The 17,299-nt window shown below is 39.9% G+C and overlaps 2 protein-coding genes across 4 annotated transcripts in view; both read left to right on the top strand.

The window, feature by feature from the left end:
• Positions 1 to 8,330, top strand: part of LOC121937826 (diacylglycerol kinase zeta-like) — a 50,081-nt gene extending 41,751 nt beyond the window's left edge. For all 3 annotated transcript variants that reach the window (XM_088079559.1, XM_088079558.1, XM_088079557.1), the window contains 5 exons: positions 351 to 394; positions 1,253 to 1,373; positions 4,809 to 4,845; positions 4,951 to 5,050; positions 7,281 to 8,330. In XM_088079559.1, the coding sequence (XP_087935685.1) occupies positions 351 to 394; positions 1,253 to 1,373; positions 4,809 to 4,845; positions 4,951 to 5,050; positions 7,281 to 7,397 (419 nt within the window). In that variant the 3' untranslated portion in view covers positions 7,398 to 8,330. The remainder of the gene's footprint in view (positions 1 to 350; positions 395 to 1,252; positions 1,374 to 4,808; positions 4,846 to 4,950; positions 5,051 to 7,280) is intronic.
• A 141-nt stretch (positions 8,331 to 8,471) lies between these two features.
• On the top strand, positions 8,472 to 17,017 carry mdkb (midkine b). The gene is made up of 5 exons (XM_088079562.1): positions 8,472 to 9,382; positions 13,269 to 13,357; positions 13,928 to 14,101; positions 15,636 to 15,794; positions 16,438 to 17,017. Exons 2-5 carry the CDS (start codon positions 13,270 to 13,272, stop codon positions 16,455 to 16,457), a joined length of 441 nt encoding a protein of 146 aa, XP_087935688.1. The 5' UTR covers positions 8,472 to 9,382; position 13,269; the 3' UTR covers positions 16,458 to 17,017.
• The last annotated feature ends 282 nt before the right edge of the window (positions 17,018 to 17,299 follow it).

Raw genomic sequence — 17,299 nt, 5'->3', positions numbered from 1 at the left:
TTAAATGATACAGTTTCAGTACTTAAATCAGTTTTTTAGTTATAACCTTTTAGTTCAGATTGTAAAGATTTTAGGGATATGACATATTTGAAGATACTCCAGAATACTAATTTTGTAAACTATGATTTTTAAAAATAAGACTAATAAATCTGCCTTTCGTCCCTCCAAACGACGTCACAGTAAAGACAAATACCAGCGTAGCCACCGCACGACCGTTTCTGTTACAGTTCAAAGGGTTAAACTCCTGATTTTTGCTTTTTCTCATTTTTTCTCCTCGTTTTCCTGATCTGACTTTTTCACTTTGTGTCCGAGCTGCGACTCTCAGCTTCGTGTTTTTGTCTGTTTTTCAGATGCAGAGTTGATCCGCTGCATCAAGACTGAAGACCTGAACAGAGTGAGTCTGCACCTCCTCCACACTCTGCACCTCCTCCACCCTGCTTCTCCTCCTCCACTCTGCTCCTCCTCCACACTCTACACCTCCTCCACCCTGCTTCTTCTACACTCTGAACCTCCTCCACTCTGCTCCTCCTCCACTCTGCTCCTCCTCCACTCTGCTCCTCCTCCACTCTGCACCTCCTCCATGTTTTTGAAAGAGATCAAACCACTTTGCTCAGCTTAAAAAGGGTTAATTTCCCTGCATGCTGACTTCATTTCTGTCTGAGTGTTTAACTCTAATTCTGATGTTATTTAGCTGAACGTGATGAGTGCAGCGACTCACTCTGTTGTTGTTGTTTTAATTGTTGTTGATGTCTTTGTTGTTGATGCGGTTGTTGTTGTAATTGTTGATGTAATTATTGTTGTTGTTTTAATTGTTGTTGATGTATTTGTTGTTGTTTATGTTGTTTTAGTTGTTGTTGATGTATTTGTTGTTGTTTATGTTGTTTTAGTTGTTGATGTATTTGTTGTTGTTGTTATAATTGTTATTGTTTTAATTGTTGTTGAGGAATTTTTTGTTGTTTTAATTGTTGATGTATTTGTTGTTGTTATTGTTATTGTTGTTGATGTATTTGTTGTTGTTGTTTTAATTGTTGTTGATGTATTTGTTGTTGTTGATGTATTTGTTATTGTATTTGTTATTGTTGTTGATGTATTTGTTGTTGTTGTTTTAATTGTTGTTGATGTATTTGTTGCTGTTGTAGTTTTAATTGTTGTTGATGTATTTGTTGTTGTTGTAGTTTTAATTGTTGTTGATGTATTTGTTGCTGTTGTAGTTTTAATTGTTGTTGATGTATTTGTTGTTGTTGTTGTGCAGCTGACGGAGCTCCACCAGCAGGGGGCGGACATTCTGCTGCAGGACGCGGCCGGCTGCACGCTGCTGCATCACGCCGTGGAGGCCGGCAGCAAAGACATCCTCAAGTACCTCATCGACAACGGTGAGTCGCACGCCGTGCACACGGCGCCCACTGAATGTATAAAACACAGGGCATATACAGCAGGGACACCCTCTGCTCTGCTCAGGGGCTCATAGGATCTCAGGACCTTTTCCAGATTTTAGGACTTTTCGGAGACTTTAGGACATTTGTAGGATTTTAGAAAGTTACTAGGATTTCAGGATTTTTCTAGTATTTTTAAACATTTCAGATATGTAAGTATGTTTTTCAGGATTTCAGGACTTAACGAGGATTTTATGACATTTCTCAGACATGAGGACATTTCTAAAATTTTAGGTCATTTAGGATTTTATGACATATCTCAGACTTCAAGACATTTCTAGGATTTCAGGATATTTTTAGGATTTTAGGTCATTTTTAGCATTTTAAGACATTTCTCTGATTTTTGGACATTTCTGTGATTTTAGGACATGAGTGTCTCAGCTGTGTCCTCTGTCGGGGGTGTGGGGGATCCTCCTCTGGCTCTTTTTTTGATCAACGAGCTCTATTTTGATGCTGTTTTATGTCTCTGACACCTTATGGAGACTAAAAGGACAAAAACTATTCACAGAGTCCATCACTTTATTTTTATGGTACATTATAAAATGTTTGGGGGCCACCAGGGGCCCTATCAGGGACCAGATTTGGCCCCTTGTTAAGTTGAGCATCACTGCAGCACATACTGAACATACTGCTCACATTTCCACAGAAGGTTTGAACGTGAAGATAATTAAAGTTGCTGCAGAGAAACTTAAAGACATAAATTTGTCTCTGACAGCAGGTTTTACGGTCAGCGTCTTTTTATTGTCTCGTGTTGGAAAAAAGAAGTTTGTCCCGTTAAATTATCCTTCTGACCGATGTCCGTCCCACAGACGTGTCTCCAGACCAGTGTGATCATGTGGACTGTGTACAGTACGTGTCTGTATGATGTAACGTTTCACACGTGTCGCTGAAAAACCTGCTGTGTCAGGATCACGCGTCATTATCATGAAAATATCCATAAAAAAAAGACAAAACAACATAAAAGACACATTTTAAACAGAAATAAAATAGAATCTATAAAAACTGTAATAAAACCGGTTGAATGGGAGAAAAACCTGCTGTGTGTTCATGTGAATTATTTCTGCAGTCGCGTTTTTGTTTTTCTGACTGTTTCTGAAAAAACACAAACCTGAAGTTTATCTGAAGATTTAAAAAGTTTCTTTTCTGATTCGGTTCAGATGACTCTGAAGGTTTAAGTTTTGTTAAGAAAAAGTGAAAGAAAATCCTGTTAAAGTCTGACGCAGTTTATCTATCTTTCTATCTATCCATCTTGTTTTCTTCCTTTTTCTTTTTTCTGTCTCTTCTTTCTTTCTTTTTCTTTCCTTTTCTTATTCTCTCTCTCTCTCTTTCTTGTTTTCCTTTTTTTCTTTTTCCCTCTCTTCTCTCTCTCTCTCTCTGTGTAGTGAAGGTCGAGGTTTTTTTTCGTGTGGTTTTCGGTCTCTTCATCTTCTCTCCTTCAGCTCAGATTTTCCCAGCCTGCACTGCGGTTTGTGGTGATGTCACCACCGGGGGGCGCCGCAGCAGCAGCTCATGGTGTTTCTGTGATTTCAGATTCCATTTTTTATTTTTAGGTTTTATTGTTTCACGACAGGAAATCAGAGTTTGTGTTTTTTTATTCTTTCATTGCTTCTCACATTTATAAATCTTTTTCTGTTTATCAGAGGGGTTTTTTTGTTTGTTTTTTTGACACAATTTTATTCTGTCTATTTTTAGAGCGATAAAACTGAACACCAACAGCATCTCCGGGCGCGGTGACATTTATCTTATTAAGAGGTCACAGAGTCCAGAAAGTGTGACGGCGATTCACCTCATCATACCCAAACTTAATGAGAATGATGCTCAACTGACGGCCCAAGGGCCAAATCTGGCCCCTGATAGGGCCCCTGGTGGCCCCCCAAACATTTTGTAACGTACACTAAAAATAAAGTGATGGACTCTGTGAATAGTTTTGTCCTTTTAGTCTCCATAAGGTGTCACAGAGATAAAACAGCATCAAAATAGAGCTCGTTGATCAAAAAAAGAGCCAGAGGAGGATCCCCCACACCCCCGACAGAGGACACAGCTGAGACACTGATGTCCTAAAATCACAGAAATGTCCTCAAATCCTAAAAACATCCTAAAATCCTAGGCTCCTCTAAACAGTCATTGTCATTGAAAATACTGATAATATAGTTTAACCCTTTGAACTATAAACAAATATTCTTGATTTCTTTCAAAAACATGGGAAGAAGCCAATGAGCAATCATTTTAGAAATTTCACGAAAATTTGCAGAGATTAGTGAAGAATACAAAACAAATGTGTTTAAAAAAAACAAGTAATCGACTCAAAAAAGAAAAACTGCCTTAACTTTTATTATAAATTTGCAATGTAATTTTAAATATTACATTTAATATTAATTATAAACACAGTTTTAATGTTTTTTTTCCTGAGACATTTCCCCCAGCTTTTTAAAAATAATTTTCTAAATCTCCATTTTTTATTGATTTATTTTTGTTGCAATTTCTGGAACATTTCTTTCCAAGCGGCTCAGTGATTTTTTTCGATCTCGATTTTTGAAAGAAAAGTTCAGAGAGTTAAAAGTTTTAATTAGTAATAATAATAATCATCATCATTGAGTCTGCTGCACAGAGACTTTCCCATGATGCACCTGTGTGTAATTATGGGTTAGTTTGGTATGCGTGAGCGTTTTCAGGCGTCAGCGGCGGTTAAAGTCAGATTCTTGTGTGACAGGTGTGAATGTGTGGCGTGTTTGTATGATGTGAAACATGTGAAACCTGCAGCGGCAGCGTGTGAACAGACGGGATCCGTCACACGCAGCTGCGACGACAACGGGCGGATTATCAGCCCGAACTCGATGACTCTCAAACCCGACATCCAACATCCGAGACCTCTCTGCACGCACACCGTCTCTGCAGGAAATAGGCTTTCTGTTTGGTTTTGGTTTTTTATTTATTTTTTTTTTTTATTGATTGTTTTTTTTAAAGTTATGCAACATTTATTTATTTATTCATTTGTCTAATCCCTGGTTTATTACATATTCTTCTAAATGTTATATATTATATATATATATATATATATTATATATTTAATTTCACTCAGATTTAACAATAATTTCATTTAAACACCTTTTAAGTTAAAACTTTTCAATTTTAATATTATGTTATTTTTTTTCTACTCTGAAACAAAAAAACGCATCATCTGCAAACAAAAAAAACCAGCAACATTTTTAAAAATTTCACAAACATGAATATTTGGTATTCTCCCTATAGAGTATTTCGTCCATTTATCCGGTGTTTCACATGTCGTTCATGCCATAATCTAAAGAAAACGATGAACTTCTCCGTACGTTTACTGATGAATTGTGTTTGCATTTTGTTTTTTTTCTTTACATTTAGTGCCGACGTCTCACCTGGACATAACTGAGAGGGAGACGTGAGTTTCTTCTCCTAATCTTTTGTTTGGATCATTTCTCCTCTTCATCACAAACGTCTGAAACTTCGTTTTTGGTTTTTACGAGTTTTTAAAACTGTGTTTCAGAGGAGAGACGGCGCTCCATAAAGCCGCCTCCTCCTGTCAGAGGAGCATCTGCCACTACCTGGTGGAGGCCGGAGCGTCGCTCATGAAGACCGACCTGCAGGTAACACACACACACACACACTCACTCACCTGTAACACACACACACACACACACATTCAAACACACACGCATGTGTAACACACACACACACACACTCACTCACCTGTAACACACACACACACACACACACCCAAACACACATTCAAGCACACACTCACCTGTAACACACACACACACACTCTCACATACACTCTCTCACCTGTAACACACACACACACACACACACACACACACACATTCAAACACACATGCATGTGTAACACACACACACACACACACACACACACACACACAGACACACACACACACTCACACTCTTACACTCTCACTCACCTGTAACACACACATTCAAACACACACTCACCTGTAACACACACACTATTTGATGGCTTCCTGTTGTATGTGACGGCTTCCTGTTGTATGTGACAGCTTCCTGTTGTATGTGACAGCTTCCTGTTGTATGCTGTGGCTTCCTGTTGTATGCTGCGGCTTTCTGCTGTATGTGACAGCTTCCTGTTGTATGTGACAGCTTCCTGTTGTATGCTGCGGCTTTCTGCTGTATGTGACAGCTTCCTGTTGTATGTGACAGCTTCCTGTTGTATGCTGTGGCTTCCTGTTGTATGTGACGGCTTCCTGTTGTATGTGACGGCTTCCTGTTGTATGCTGTGGCTTCCTGTTGTATGCTGCGGCTTTTTTGCTGTATGTGACAGCTTCCTGTTGTATGCTGCGGCTTTTTTGCTGTATGTGACAGCTTCCTGTTGTATGCTGCGGCTTTCTGCTGTATGTGACAGCTTCCTGTTGTATGTGACAGCTTCCTGTTGTATGCTGTGGCTTCCTGTTGTATGTGACGGCTTCCTGTTGTATGTGACGGCTTCCTGTTGTATGCTGTGGCTTCCTGTTGTATGCTGCGGCTTTTTTGCTGTATGTGACAGCTTCCTGTTGTATGTGACAGCTTCCTATTGTATGTGAAGGCTTCCTGCTGTATGTGACAGCTTCCTATTGTATGTGAAGGCTTCCTGTTGTATGTGACAGCTTCCTGTTGTATGCTGCGGCTTCCTGCTGTATGTGACAGCTTCCTGTTGTATGTGAAGGCTTCCCGCTGTATGTGACAGCTTCCTGTTGTATGTGACAGCTTCCTGCTGTATGTGATAGCTTTCCGTTGTATGTGACAGCTTCCTGCTCTACGCGGCGGCATCCCGCTGTATGCTGCGGCCCGTTGAGGCGTTCTCAGGCGCGGTGACGACCACCAGTCTGAGCCGTCCCACCGACGCTGTTCAAGGATCTCCAGCAGTATTTGACCCACTTCTCTAAAGTGATTAATGTTGTGTGTCATTGAGAAACGGAGCTCCGCAGGATCCCCGGCTTCGCTCCGACACACACAAAGGCCGCGGCTCACCGTTGCCATGGTGAAGCTAGTGGTAACAGGAAGCAGCCCATAATCGAGAGTTTTTTTTTTTCTTCCTCGTTCCAGCAAAAGAAAAGAGTTCATGTGTTAGTGTGTAAAGTGTTGGTGTGAAGCCGAGATTCTCTGCAGGGTCGGAGGAGAGGCTCTTATGTTTTCTCCTTCGTTTCTCACACGTCCGTCCGTCCGTCCGTCCGTCATCACCCTCTGTAGGACAGACTAACCTTTAACAGCAGCTGAATTGTTTTTCATATTATATTTTTCTTTGCAGTAAATTTTTCTGCATCTGTAATGTTTTCATTTTATATGCTCACGAAATAGCAGACTGTCCCTTTAAATCTCTTTTTTTATGAGCCGTGCCTCCTCCTGCTGTGCAGCCAAAACGGAGAAAACCCGCAGAGCTTCATTTCAGATTGTAGTTGATCAAAACAATTAACCCTTTGAAAGCTGAACACGCGCACGCTTGATTTCTTTCAAAAGTTTTTTTTTAGGATTTTGGCACATTTCTGTGATTTTAGGACATCAGTGTCTCAGCTGTGTCCTCTGTCGGGGGTGTGGGGGATCGTCCTTACGGAGACTAAAAGGACAAAATCTATTCACAGAGCGAATGTCTTTATTTTTCTGTCCATTCTAAAATGGTTCGGGGCCACCAGGGGCCCTATCAGGGGCCAGATGTGAGTCCTTTGGTATTTGGATCTAATAGTTTAGATTTATTGTCTCCTGCTGTTATATCAAAGTGTCGGTTGCATCTTTTGTTTTTCTTTTTTTCGGGTCGATTTGGCGTCAGACTGTTTTTCAGGTCGGATCGTCTGAATGTTTATGTTTCAGGGCGAGACGCCCAAACGTCGCGCGGAGAAGGCCAACGACCAGGAGCTGTCCGAGTATCTGGAGAACCGCCAACATTACCAGATGATCCAGAGGGAGGACCAGGAGACGGCGGTCTGACGTCCACCACGTCTGTCCCAAAACATGCGTCTGTCTTTTCATGTATTCACTTGAGTCAAAGGACAAAAGTGTGTTTTAAACTCCACAGCAGCCAATCAGCTAGAGCTTCTTCTTCTTCTTCTTCTTCCTCCTCTCTGCTGTCAGAGGGCGGCGGCGGCGGCGGCGGGTGGAAAGAGGGGTTAATCTAAATGTTGTCTCATGTCTGAGCAGAAATGATGTTCTGTTGTGGACGCCGCTGGAGTCCAAACTAAGCAGCGTGAAAGCCTCGGGACACTAAAGTGAATCAAACAGAGGCGCTCAGATCTGCGGCGGACGGCGTTTTGAATGTGTCTTTATGGCGTGAACATTAGCACTCTGACGCGTGCGTGTGTGTTAAACGTGTACAGAAGTCGCCGTCGGAGCCGAACAACAGCAGCTTTGAGCGAACAGTGACGGCATTCATGCGTCCGCAGCTGAGCACGATGACGCTTTGGCCGCAGCTGACGGAGCGGCTGCAGAGACGCGTCTTCTCTCCGGCTTCTCGTGACCTTTTGGATGTCTGCGTTTACTCGACAGGAATAAGTGTTTGTTCACACTCTGGCTATTTAACTTAGACACTGATGAATTTTAAGTATTTATGATTTATTTGTAGAGATAAAAATTCGCTTGTGATCAAACTCGGTGAGGCGAGTCGTCGACGGTCTGAACTTTTAGATATTTCAACATATGAGGTTTTCGTTGGTCTGTTACAGTGAAGCAGCTCTGGACGCTTTCATCGTGACGTTTGTGTGTGAAAAAACGCTGAGACGACTCGTCGGCGTTCGGCCAGATTCTGCCAAAGCGATGGCGTCTGTGTTGGTGATAAGAGCGACATCATACTGTGTGATACTCGAGTAATAAATGTTTGGTTTTATCATTTCTGAGTGACCTGCAATAAAAGCATGTCGGTAACAACTTCTCTGTGAGGAAAATCATCATTCGCAGGCAGAAAGCCTTCAGTTACAGCCGATTTTAGGATGTCTCTCTGATTGTAGGACATTTCTAAAATTTCACATTTTTTTTTTAGGACTGTAGGACATTTCTGTGATTTTAGGACATCAGTGTCTCAGCTGTGTCCTCTGTCGGGGGTGTGGGGGATCCTCCTCTGGCTCTTTTTTTGATCAACAAGCTCTATTTTGATGTTTTATGTCTCTGACACCTTATGGAGACTAAAAGGACAAAAACTATTCACAGAGTCCATCAGTGAGGACATTTTTTCAAATTTGGCACAAACGTCCATTTGAACTCAGGAATGAGCTGATCAGAATCTGGAGGTTGAAGGTCAAAGGTCACTATGAATTTGTTTTCTTTGAGAAAGTTCAGGAACTTAAGAGACGAGGGTTTTGGTTGTTAGTTCCTGCAGAATTGAGTTCCTCTGATTTCTTAGTAGTTTTACTTTTAACAGAGTGTATTTGTACTATAATTTAAAAAAACAATGGTAGTAGTCGTTGAAGCAGCAGCAGTCAGTGAGCTGAACATTGAGACTTCCTGAGTGACCTCTGACCCAGTTCACTGTGTGACTCAGTCCCACTTAAACCAGGCGTTCCCCATTACACACCTGAACACACACACACACACACACACACCTGGGATTCATCTGAACTCTCATCTACATGCAGCTCTTAAAGCAGCATGAGTAAATATTAGCTCACACACGCCTTTACCTGTACAGTGGCAGAGCGCACACTCTTTCTACATGTCACATCTGCAAGCACACACACACACACACACACACACACACTTCATTTTATGTTAATGAGCTTGTTTTGTTCGTCAGGATTAAAGCTTGTGATGTCACCATGAGGCTGGTTTCAGCATTGTCCGTGTGCAGTGTGCGTGTGTGCAGTGTGCGTGCGTGCGTGCGTGCGTGCGTGCGTGTTAGGGGGGTGTACCAGCAGCAGCAGCTGAAGCAGCGACAGAAGGCGACGACTCCACAGATCGACCGGCTGCTCCTCTGAGCTCAGCAAGTAAGTTTTTCTCTTTTTACACAAATTTTCATAAAATCTGTGAAATTCATCTGAAGAGACTCAGAAACAGAAACTGTAAAGACTTTTTATCAAAAGATGATTCATTCAACATTTTTAATAATGGATTGATCCTTTGAGTCAGTTTTTTTTTTAGCAGAAATACTCGGATTCTTCCTCGGTGTGATGATTTTTAAAGATTAGTCTGCAGATCATTAAACTGGTGATTTTTGAGGTTTGAAATGTTGGACAGACAATAGAAAAAGGAAAACACGTTTTAATATTTCACCTCAACTTCAGCATTTTTTCTGACATGCTTCAGATTTTTTTCGACATTATTTAACTCTTTGAAACGTGGAGCGAAGTTATTTTTCTCGAGTATTTAAACCTTTGAACTTTGAGCAAACTGCTGCCATTTCTTTCAAAAACATGAAAAAAGGCAATAAATACTTTAGTAATAAATGTTTCACAAATTGTAAGAAGTTAGCAGATTTTGATTTTTTTAGAGCTAGGGTAAAATGTCTAGGGAAAAAAGAAAAAAAGCTGTGAATTTATAATTCTATTTTTGACATTTTGCTATGACAATATAATTTTTAAGCATTGTTTCATGGTGTTTTTATTTTAAACAAATTCCTTGTTACCTTTACTTTTTACTAATTTTGGGGTCATTTTTTTCTCTTATTGCTCACTGCCTTTCAGTGTTTTTGAAAAAAGTCAAGCCTCAGTTTAAAAGGTTAATCTGTAATAATTACATTTATCCGTAGATTTGTCACTAATGAAAATAACTAAGTCTAATCTTTCAGAAAATTGACATCACAAATAATTAAATATTGAAAATATCTTGAATAACTTTATAATGCTGAACGTAAATACAGATGCATTTACCTTTAATTTGTGTTCTTAAAAATCCAGTTTTTCATATGATAATAATAATTCATTACTCTGCATATCAGATTCAGAATTTTTCTTTTTCTTTTTGTTTGTTTGCTTTTTAATTCTTTTTTATTATTTGCTTTTTAAAATGAACTTTCATTGGCTGTGTTTTTTTTCTTCCGACTTTATTTTTAAGATGATTTATTTGTCTTCAGTTTCTTTTAAGTTTATGTGTAATAATTATCTCACATTCAGTATTTTAATCATCCACATCCTCCAAAAAAAGGAGCTGCTGTGCAGAAGTGTGCAGATGTTTGCAGGCTGCGTCAGCTTCATGTTGTTCTTCATCTGTGTTTTAACCAGCTGAAGGAGTTTAACCCTTTGAAACCAGAACAAAACATGTTGGTTTGATCTCTTTTAAAAACACAAGGAGACGGCGACACAACAGTTAAAGTGTGAAGTCGCTGATCGTCTCTCTTCTCATGTTTTTGAAAAAATCAAAACTATTTTCTCTTGTTATAAAGGTTAAAGGCTGGTGAAAGTGATGTCAGTCCAGTTTTCAGACGGTTAAATGAAGTTCTTTGATGCATTTCTAGATTTTTTATTTTCATTAAAGCAGCTCCTCGTTCTCCAAAGTTTTCTACCAACTGAAAAAAGTTTGAGAGAATCAAGATGTCTTTAACTCTTTAACACCTGGACGCCTTTTACAAGCATTAAAACCTCCAAAACCTGAAAAAAAAAAAGATTGGTTTATCTAAGAAAAAAAAAGAAAAAATCATTGCTCAGGTTGAAAGGGTTAAACGTTATGTGGATTTTTAGTTTCTGGTGTTGTTTTGCAGTTAAACGTTGATGCAATCAGACGGCAGGAGGGTTTTTTTGGTGTGCAACATGGAGCTCTGAAAAAGTGTTGACATGTTGAAACTGTGTTTCATGTTCGCCTCCGGATGTGAGAGTGAACTCGGAGATTCAGGAGGAAGTTCCTCTAAATGTTGTTCCTCGTTTTGAACCAAAGGGAGCATCCCACTCCTTTTCTCCACGCTAAGATTTCATTGTTTTCTTATGCAAATGAGTTTCTATTCAGGGCGGGGGTGGGGGTCAGAGCTCCGAAGACACGGCGTGGAATCTGTGTTGGGCTTTAGAGAAATGAAACCAGGCTAGAGGAGGCTTTGTTTTGGCCCAATGAATCAGTATTCTTTTGAGGGGAAATCTAAAGGCCTCTTTCAGACGTTGCTTGGCCTCCCCCTCCTCCTCCTCCTGCTCCCTCCTCCTCCTCTTCTTCATTGATGGAGGACAGACTGGAGGCCTGCTGAGAGCCGGTTCTCTCCTCATAAAAGGCCGCAGGAGGAGCGAGAGGAGCAGGATTTGCTCTGCCAGCTGACATGTGAAAGAGGACCATTGCTTTAATGGAGGCCTGAAAGAGGAGTCTGTCATTTCTCAGCACAATGACAACAGAGAGGCAGAGAGGTGCTTTATGGGTAATTGACTCACTTTTTTTTTTTTTCTCCGAGTAGAGCCGAGAGCCCGCGCTGCGTTCCTCCTCTGAGCTGATGGGTGCTGCCATCACCATCAAACAGCGAAGAAACGCTTTAATCACGACGAGAGAAATCAGTGAAAATATGTGCAGAATAATAACAGCTGTGTGTGTGTGTGTGTGTGTGTGTGTGTGTGTGTGTGCGCGTGTGTGTGCGTGTGTGTGCAGTGTGTGCGTGTGCGTGCACGTACTGAGAACAGGAACAATATCCGAATACATTAGCCTACTTTCATAATCCCGCTGCTGCTCTCACCACAATAGTCAGATTATTTGGTTTAAGTGTTTGTGAGATTTTTTTTTTGGGGGGGGCAGCTGAAAAAAGGGAGCAGATTTGATTTGGACTAAATTTGGACCATCTGGCCCCGAGCAGCAGAGCCAGCCGGGCCGGATCACAGCACGCAGCCAAACGTCGAGACCACGGCGGGTTAAAAACGTGCGATAAACGAGAGAGTTCCTCTGTAATTTCAGGTTAAACACCTCTTTGCTCAGGTGGACGTGTTGAAGTCAGCTGTGTGACATTAAAATGTGTCTCTGACAGATTTCTCTAAAAAAACAAGAGCCCCCCCCACACAAGAGCAGGACCCCAGAGTGAAAGACACATCTCTCTTTATCTTCTCAGTCTCTTTGTGGTTGTTTTGCATCTCTTTCTAGTTGTTCTTTGTTACCTTTGTGTAGTTGTTTTGCATTTCTGTATTTTTGATTTATTTATTTTTTTTGCATCTCCTTGTCGTTTCTTTGCATCTCTTTGTAGGTGTACTGATTTTGCATCTCTTGGCATTTTTTGCATCTCCTTGTGGTTGTTTTTCATCTCCTTGTAGTTGTCTGGCATCTCTTTGTAGTGGTTTTGCATCTGTTTGTAGGTGTTTTGCATCTCTTAGTTGCTTTGCATCTTTGTAGGTCTCTTTGTGGGTCTCTTTGTAGTTTTGCATCTCTTGTGTTACTTTTCAGCTCATCTGTAATCGTCTTTCATCTTGGTGTAGTAATTTTGAATCTCTGAAGTTATTTTGCCTCTCTGTGCAGTTCTTTTAAATATCTTCATGATTGTTTTGCATTTTTGTGTAGTTCTGTGTCTGTTTGTAGTTGTCTTGGTCCCTTTGTGGTTGTTTTGTTTCTCCTTGTAGTTATTATGCATGTCTTTGTGGCTGGTTTGCGCCTCTTTGTAGTCTCTTTATAATTGTTTTGTATCTCCTTCTAGTAGTCTTTGAAGTTTCTTTAATTTTTTTGTAGCTGTTTGCATCTTTTTGCAGTCTCTTTGACATTGTTTTGAATCTCTGTAGTTTCTTTGTTATCTATGTAGTATCTTTGTTTTAATGATGAAAATGTAAAATCTGAACGTTGCAGATAATACCCTTAACATCTCAGACTCGGGGTATTTATGGCTGGTTGAACGTTGCATCGTGGCTGCAGTTTGCTCACATTTTTCTGACTGTTTTATCTGCGTTTTTTTCTCATGGTCTTGTCTTTTGAATGTTTTTGTCTCTGCAGAATGCAAAGTTTGTTCTCAGTGACGCTGCTGCTGCTTGTGGCCCTGACGCTCACCGCAGAGGCCAACAGGAAAGCCAAACCTCACAAAGGTCAGATATTAGAAAAAAAACCAACAACAAACATCTGGAGATGACAAGTTTTATTTTTTATTATTTGGTAATGAGCTCCGTTTCCTCTGTCTACCTCTGTGTGAACTTCATGTTCCCAGAATGCATTTCCCAACAGCAGGAATGCGCAGCATGTAGCTCTCAGCGAGGTTAAAAAGTGAGACAAGTTTTTCCTGCTGTGATAAAAAGAGTGACTCTTCTGAGCATTAACTGGAAATCAGGGGGTCTCTTCTGGTTTTACTGGTTAGTTTGGTCCTCAGACTCGAGCTCAGATTTCAGCCTGTGCAGGTGTTCTGTTTCTTCGACACTAACACGTCGAGCACAAAGATCCTATGAAACTGATGGTGTTCTTATAATAAACAGACCCTCTCTGAATAGACACTTGAAACCAACAAAAACCGAATAAAACAGGGCTCAGGTTGTAGCTCAAATTCACTGAAACACGAATGTCCCGGATCCAATCAGACACCAGTTTTCTGTGTAACGTTTGAGCCTCACTGTGACATCTCCTGTCTGTGCAGCAGAGCTTTGAGTTGTGTTGTGCTCCTGCAGGTGGTAAACATGATAAATCCCGGCCCGCCTCAGAGTGCTCCGCTGCAGAGACTCAGTTTGGGAAGTGTGTCCCAGAGCATGGAGACTGTGGAGAAGGTCTGAGAGAGGCCACCTGCAAAGATCGCACCGACAAGATCCCCTGCAAGATCCCGTGCAACTGGAAAAAGGACATCAGTAAGACTCAGAAAATACTGTATGCCTACTAACTACACACTTATAGAGACAGATTTCTATTTCTATATTTGTGTGAACAGACAGTCTGTGTGATAATTAGAAACACCATCCACAAGTACAAAATTATAGCTACTGCACAGCAATGGGTGGGGGGCCGGGCATTTTTAGCAGCAAGCGGCAGACAAATAGGAAGACGACGAACAACTCGGCATTAAAATGTGAATTCTGCATCACACGAGGCTTGAACTCACAACCTCAGACACCAAAAACAAGTCAGTATCCCAGTGAGCTCCACACCAAGAGAGAAACCAGAGATGACCAGCAGGGGCGGGATATCAGCTGTCTGTGCATGGAAAGGCAGATATCAAACTGCTGCCAAAAAATCACTTATAAAGACTAAAATCTGAGAGTTTTCAGACTTCATCCAGACAGCAGAGAGATGTTGATCATTTGTTTTTACAAAGACTGATTTGATCTATATTTGAAAAGCTGATGTAAAGATGCTGTTTTCCCACAGACTACAATAGTTTCCATGAGCGTATAATTCAAAATGCTGTCAAAAATTTAGTTTTTGAGATACAATTCTGAAATGTTACATTCTTAATCTACCATGACAGCACTTTTTTTAGAAAAAACATTTTTTAAATTATTTTGTCATGAACCATAAAGATTTCTTCAGCAAGAACTTGCAAGTATGTTTACATCATTTACAGTGATGCACTGCTAAATTTTGAATAAATCAAAAATCATTGTCAGTGGTTTGTGTCAGACAGTCTGAAGACGCCCTAAAGCAAGTTTGGTGTCAACTGAGCAAAACATGTGAGAGAAGATCAGTTTAATTAGTTTGACAGTTTTTGATTAAAAAAAAAAACAGAGTGATGGATTTGAACCACCAAGTGAACAAAAGTTTCTTCAAAGTTTGTCCTACAGTTTGGTGTAAGTTGCAAAGCTGTCGCACATACGAATGATTTCTTAGGAATTTTCAAACTTTTGGAATTCAGACAGTCGTAGCATGTGAACACACTGATAATCTGTGTTAAAGTGTGTTAAAATCTGTAAATATGAAACATCTTCCACAAATTAAAAAAAAACGGTAACTCTAAAAGTATTTTGCAATTATGAATCAGATCTGCAAAAAAAAACAAATACATTTTTTTACAAAATATACTTATATACTTTTACTAATGGGGACATTTTCAGTTAATTTCTTACTTTACAGTTTATTCATGGTATTCTTACTTTTACTGCAGTAAAATGATGTGAATACTTCCTCTGATGAACGCACTCTGTTGTGTTTTTATCGGGTCCAGAGAAAAACGTGAACACATTGTATATTTGTGTCAGAGCTCAAAGGTGTCATGGAGAGAAGACATTTTAATAATGTGCTTTTTATTGAACATATTTTGCCTCCTGTAGAGGGTCGCTGAAATTTGAGCACATCCACAGTATCAAAGTTTTCACAGTGAACGACAGACTCTTCAACACCATACGACCCCTTTGTCATGAAGGTTTAACTGTTGTGTTTTCCCTTCAGGTGACTGTAAGTATAAGTTTGGCCCCTGGGGACCCTGTGACGCCGAAACCAACACCAAGAGCCGGTCAGGAACTCTGAAGCGAGCGCTCTTCAACGCAGAGTGTCAAACCACCGTCAAGGTGTCCAAACCCTGCTCCCCCAAAGTGAAGAAGCCCAGAGGTGAGAGCTGAAAGTTCATCTCAATCAATTTATGATGACCAGGCAAACAATGTCTGATTTCTGATTCTGGTCATTTGCATTATTTTCAAAACACAATGAGATGTCTATGAGCTTTTGACAAACTTTGATAAGCTTAGACCATTGATGATTCACAGAAAATTTAGTGCAGATCTGACCTGCGGTGGAGGAGCTAATGTTAATGTCAAAAATATGTTTCTCCAAAAATAAAAAATGGTGGAAAATCTAGTCAGGCAGAAGTGAAAGCGTCTATTGGCTTTTTTTGCACAGCGCGTTGAGCTGGTCTTTCTTGTGTGTCGAATTTCAAGTCAATTCGAGTGACAGTGTGAGGGGCGTGGCCTTTTCAAAATTGAATATTTTGGCTTCAATTATAGCACCTCCAACTGGCGTCATGTTTCTTTAGCAGCATTTTCTAACAACTTCCAATCATTGGTGCAAAAATCTTGGCGAATGTGCAAAAACATTTCTGATGCAAAAAATAAATAAATCTCAAAACCCATGAAAGATCAGAGAGGGACAGATGAGTTAATCAGAGCAATGGTTGGTATTGATTGATTGATTGTAGATCACTGATCTGCTGATTCAGTGGTTTAAATTAGCCATCTGTTTCCCTTTGTTTCTCCAGGGGAGAAGAAGCCAAACTAAAGGATGTACAGAGGAAGATGGCAGGATTTTTTCTTTTCCTCCAGCTGAACAATCGTCTTCCATCAAACACATAAAAAAACCCAGAGATTCCAAAACACGCAAACCTTTTGATTTTTGGCCTCCTTTCACTGTTACTTTAATTTGATGTTCTTGTGTTTATTTGGACTGAAGTGCTTTCCAAGAATCCTCCACTAGAAAAGAGTAATAATAATAATAATAATAATAATGAAACTTCTTTCCTCGTAGCTTATAGTTTAACGGTAAATTTAGTCCTAAGAGCTTTTTATAGTAGCTGAAGTGAAATTAATATCCAAGAAACTTTCTGAAGTGCTCTGAAAACTCTCCTGATAATCTGGACGTCAGTCACAGGATTATAAAGAAGTCTGTTTTCAGACCAGTTCAGAGCCTCTTTTAAAATATGCAAAAAAAAAAAAAAAAAAAAAAGGCCTGGATGAATCTGTAATGGCAAAAAGCATCTATAAAATCTATTTTTTGAACTATAGATTATTGACGTTACAAGAAAGACTTGTATAAATGAACAAAATAAATACTGTACAGTGTTTTGGTGAAAGGTTTGGTCTGTTCTTTAGTGCCGATGTAACACAAACTAAGTCGGGCTTCTCTGGTCAAACAGTATGGCGACCCGGCATGGGCATTTGGATATATTTTTTATCGTACTATAGATTGATGTTTTTCATGAAATTTTTTGACATATTTTATGTTTTGTTTTTCAAATCAAAATTTTCTACATACCATACCACAATTTTTCTGTTTTTTTGTGTGAAATTCTTCATCATAATCAAAACGTTTGATAAAAAAAAAAAAAAAAATACTAGTAGGGC

Source organism: Plectropomus leopardus, chromosome 7 (assembly GCF_026936395.1).
Source record: "Plectropomus leopardus strain MGB_pleo_1.0 chromosome 7, ASM2693639v1, whole genome shotgun sequence".
In the NCBI taxonomy this organism is placed as follows: domain Eukaryota; kingdom Metazoa; phylum Chordata; class Actinopteri; order Perciformes; family Serranidae; genus Plectropomus; species Plectropomus leopardus.
This window is presented reverse-complemented; position numbering and strand designations above follow the sequence as displayed.

What these genes read in the sequence shown, in the direction of transcription:
- mdkb (XM_088079562.1), top strand. Translation starts at nt 13,270, where the DNA reads ATGCAAAGTTTGTTCTCAGTGACGCTGCTGCTGCTTGTGGCCCTGACG. An exon ending in CAACTGGAAAAAGGACATCA is followed by an intron (nt 14,102 to 15,635) that starts GTAAGACTCAGA and finishes TTTTCCCTTCAG; the next exon opens with GTGACTGTAAGTATAAGTTT. An exon ending in CAAAGTGAAGAAGCCCAGAG is followed by an intron (nt 15,795 to 16,437) that starts GTGAGAGCTGAA and finishes TTGTTTCTCCAG; the next exon opens with GGGAGAAGAAGCCAAACTAA.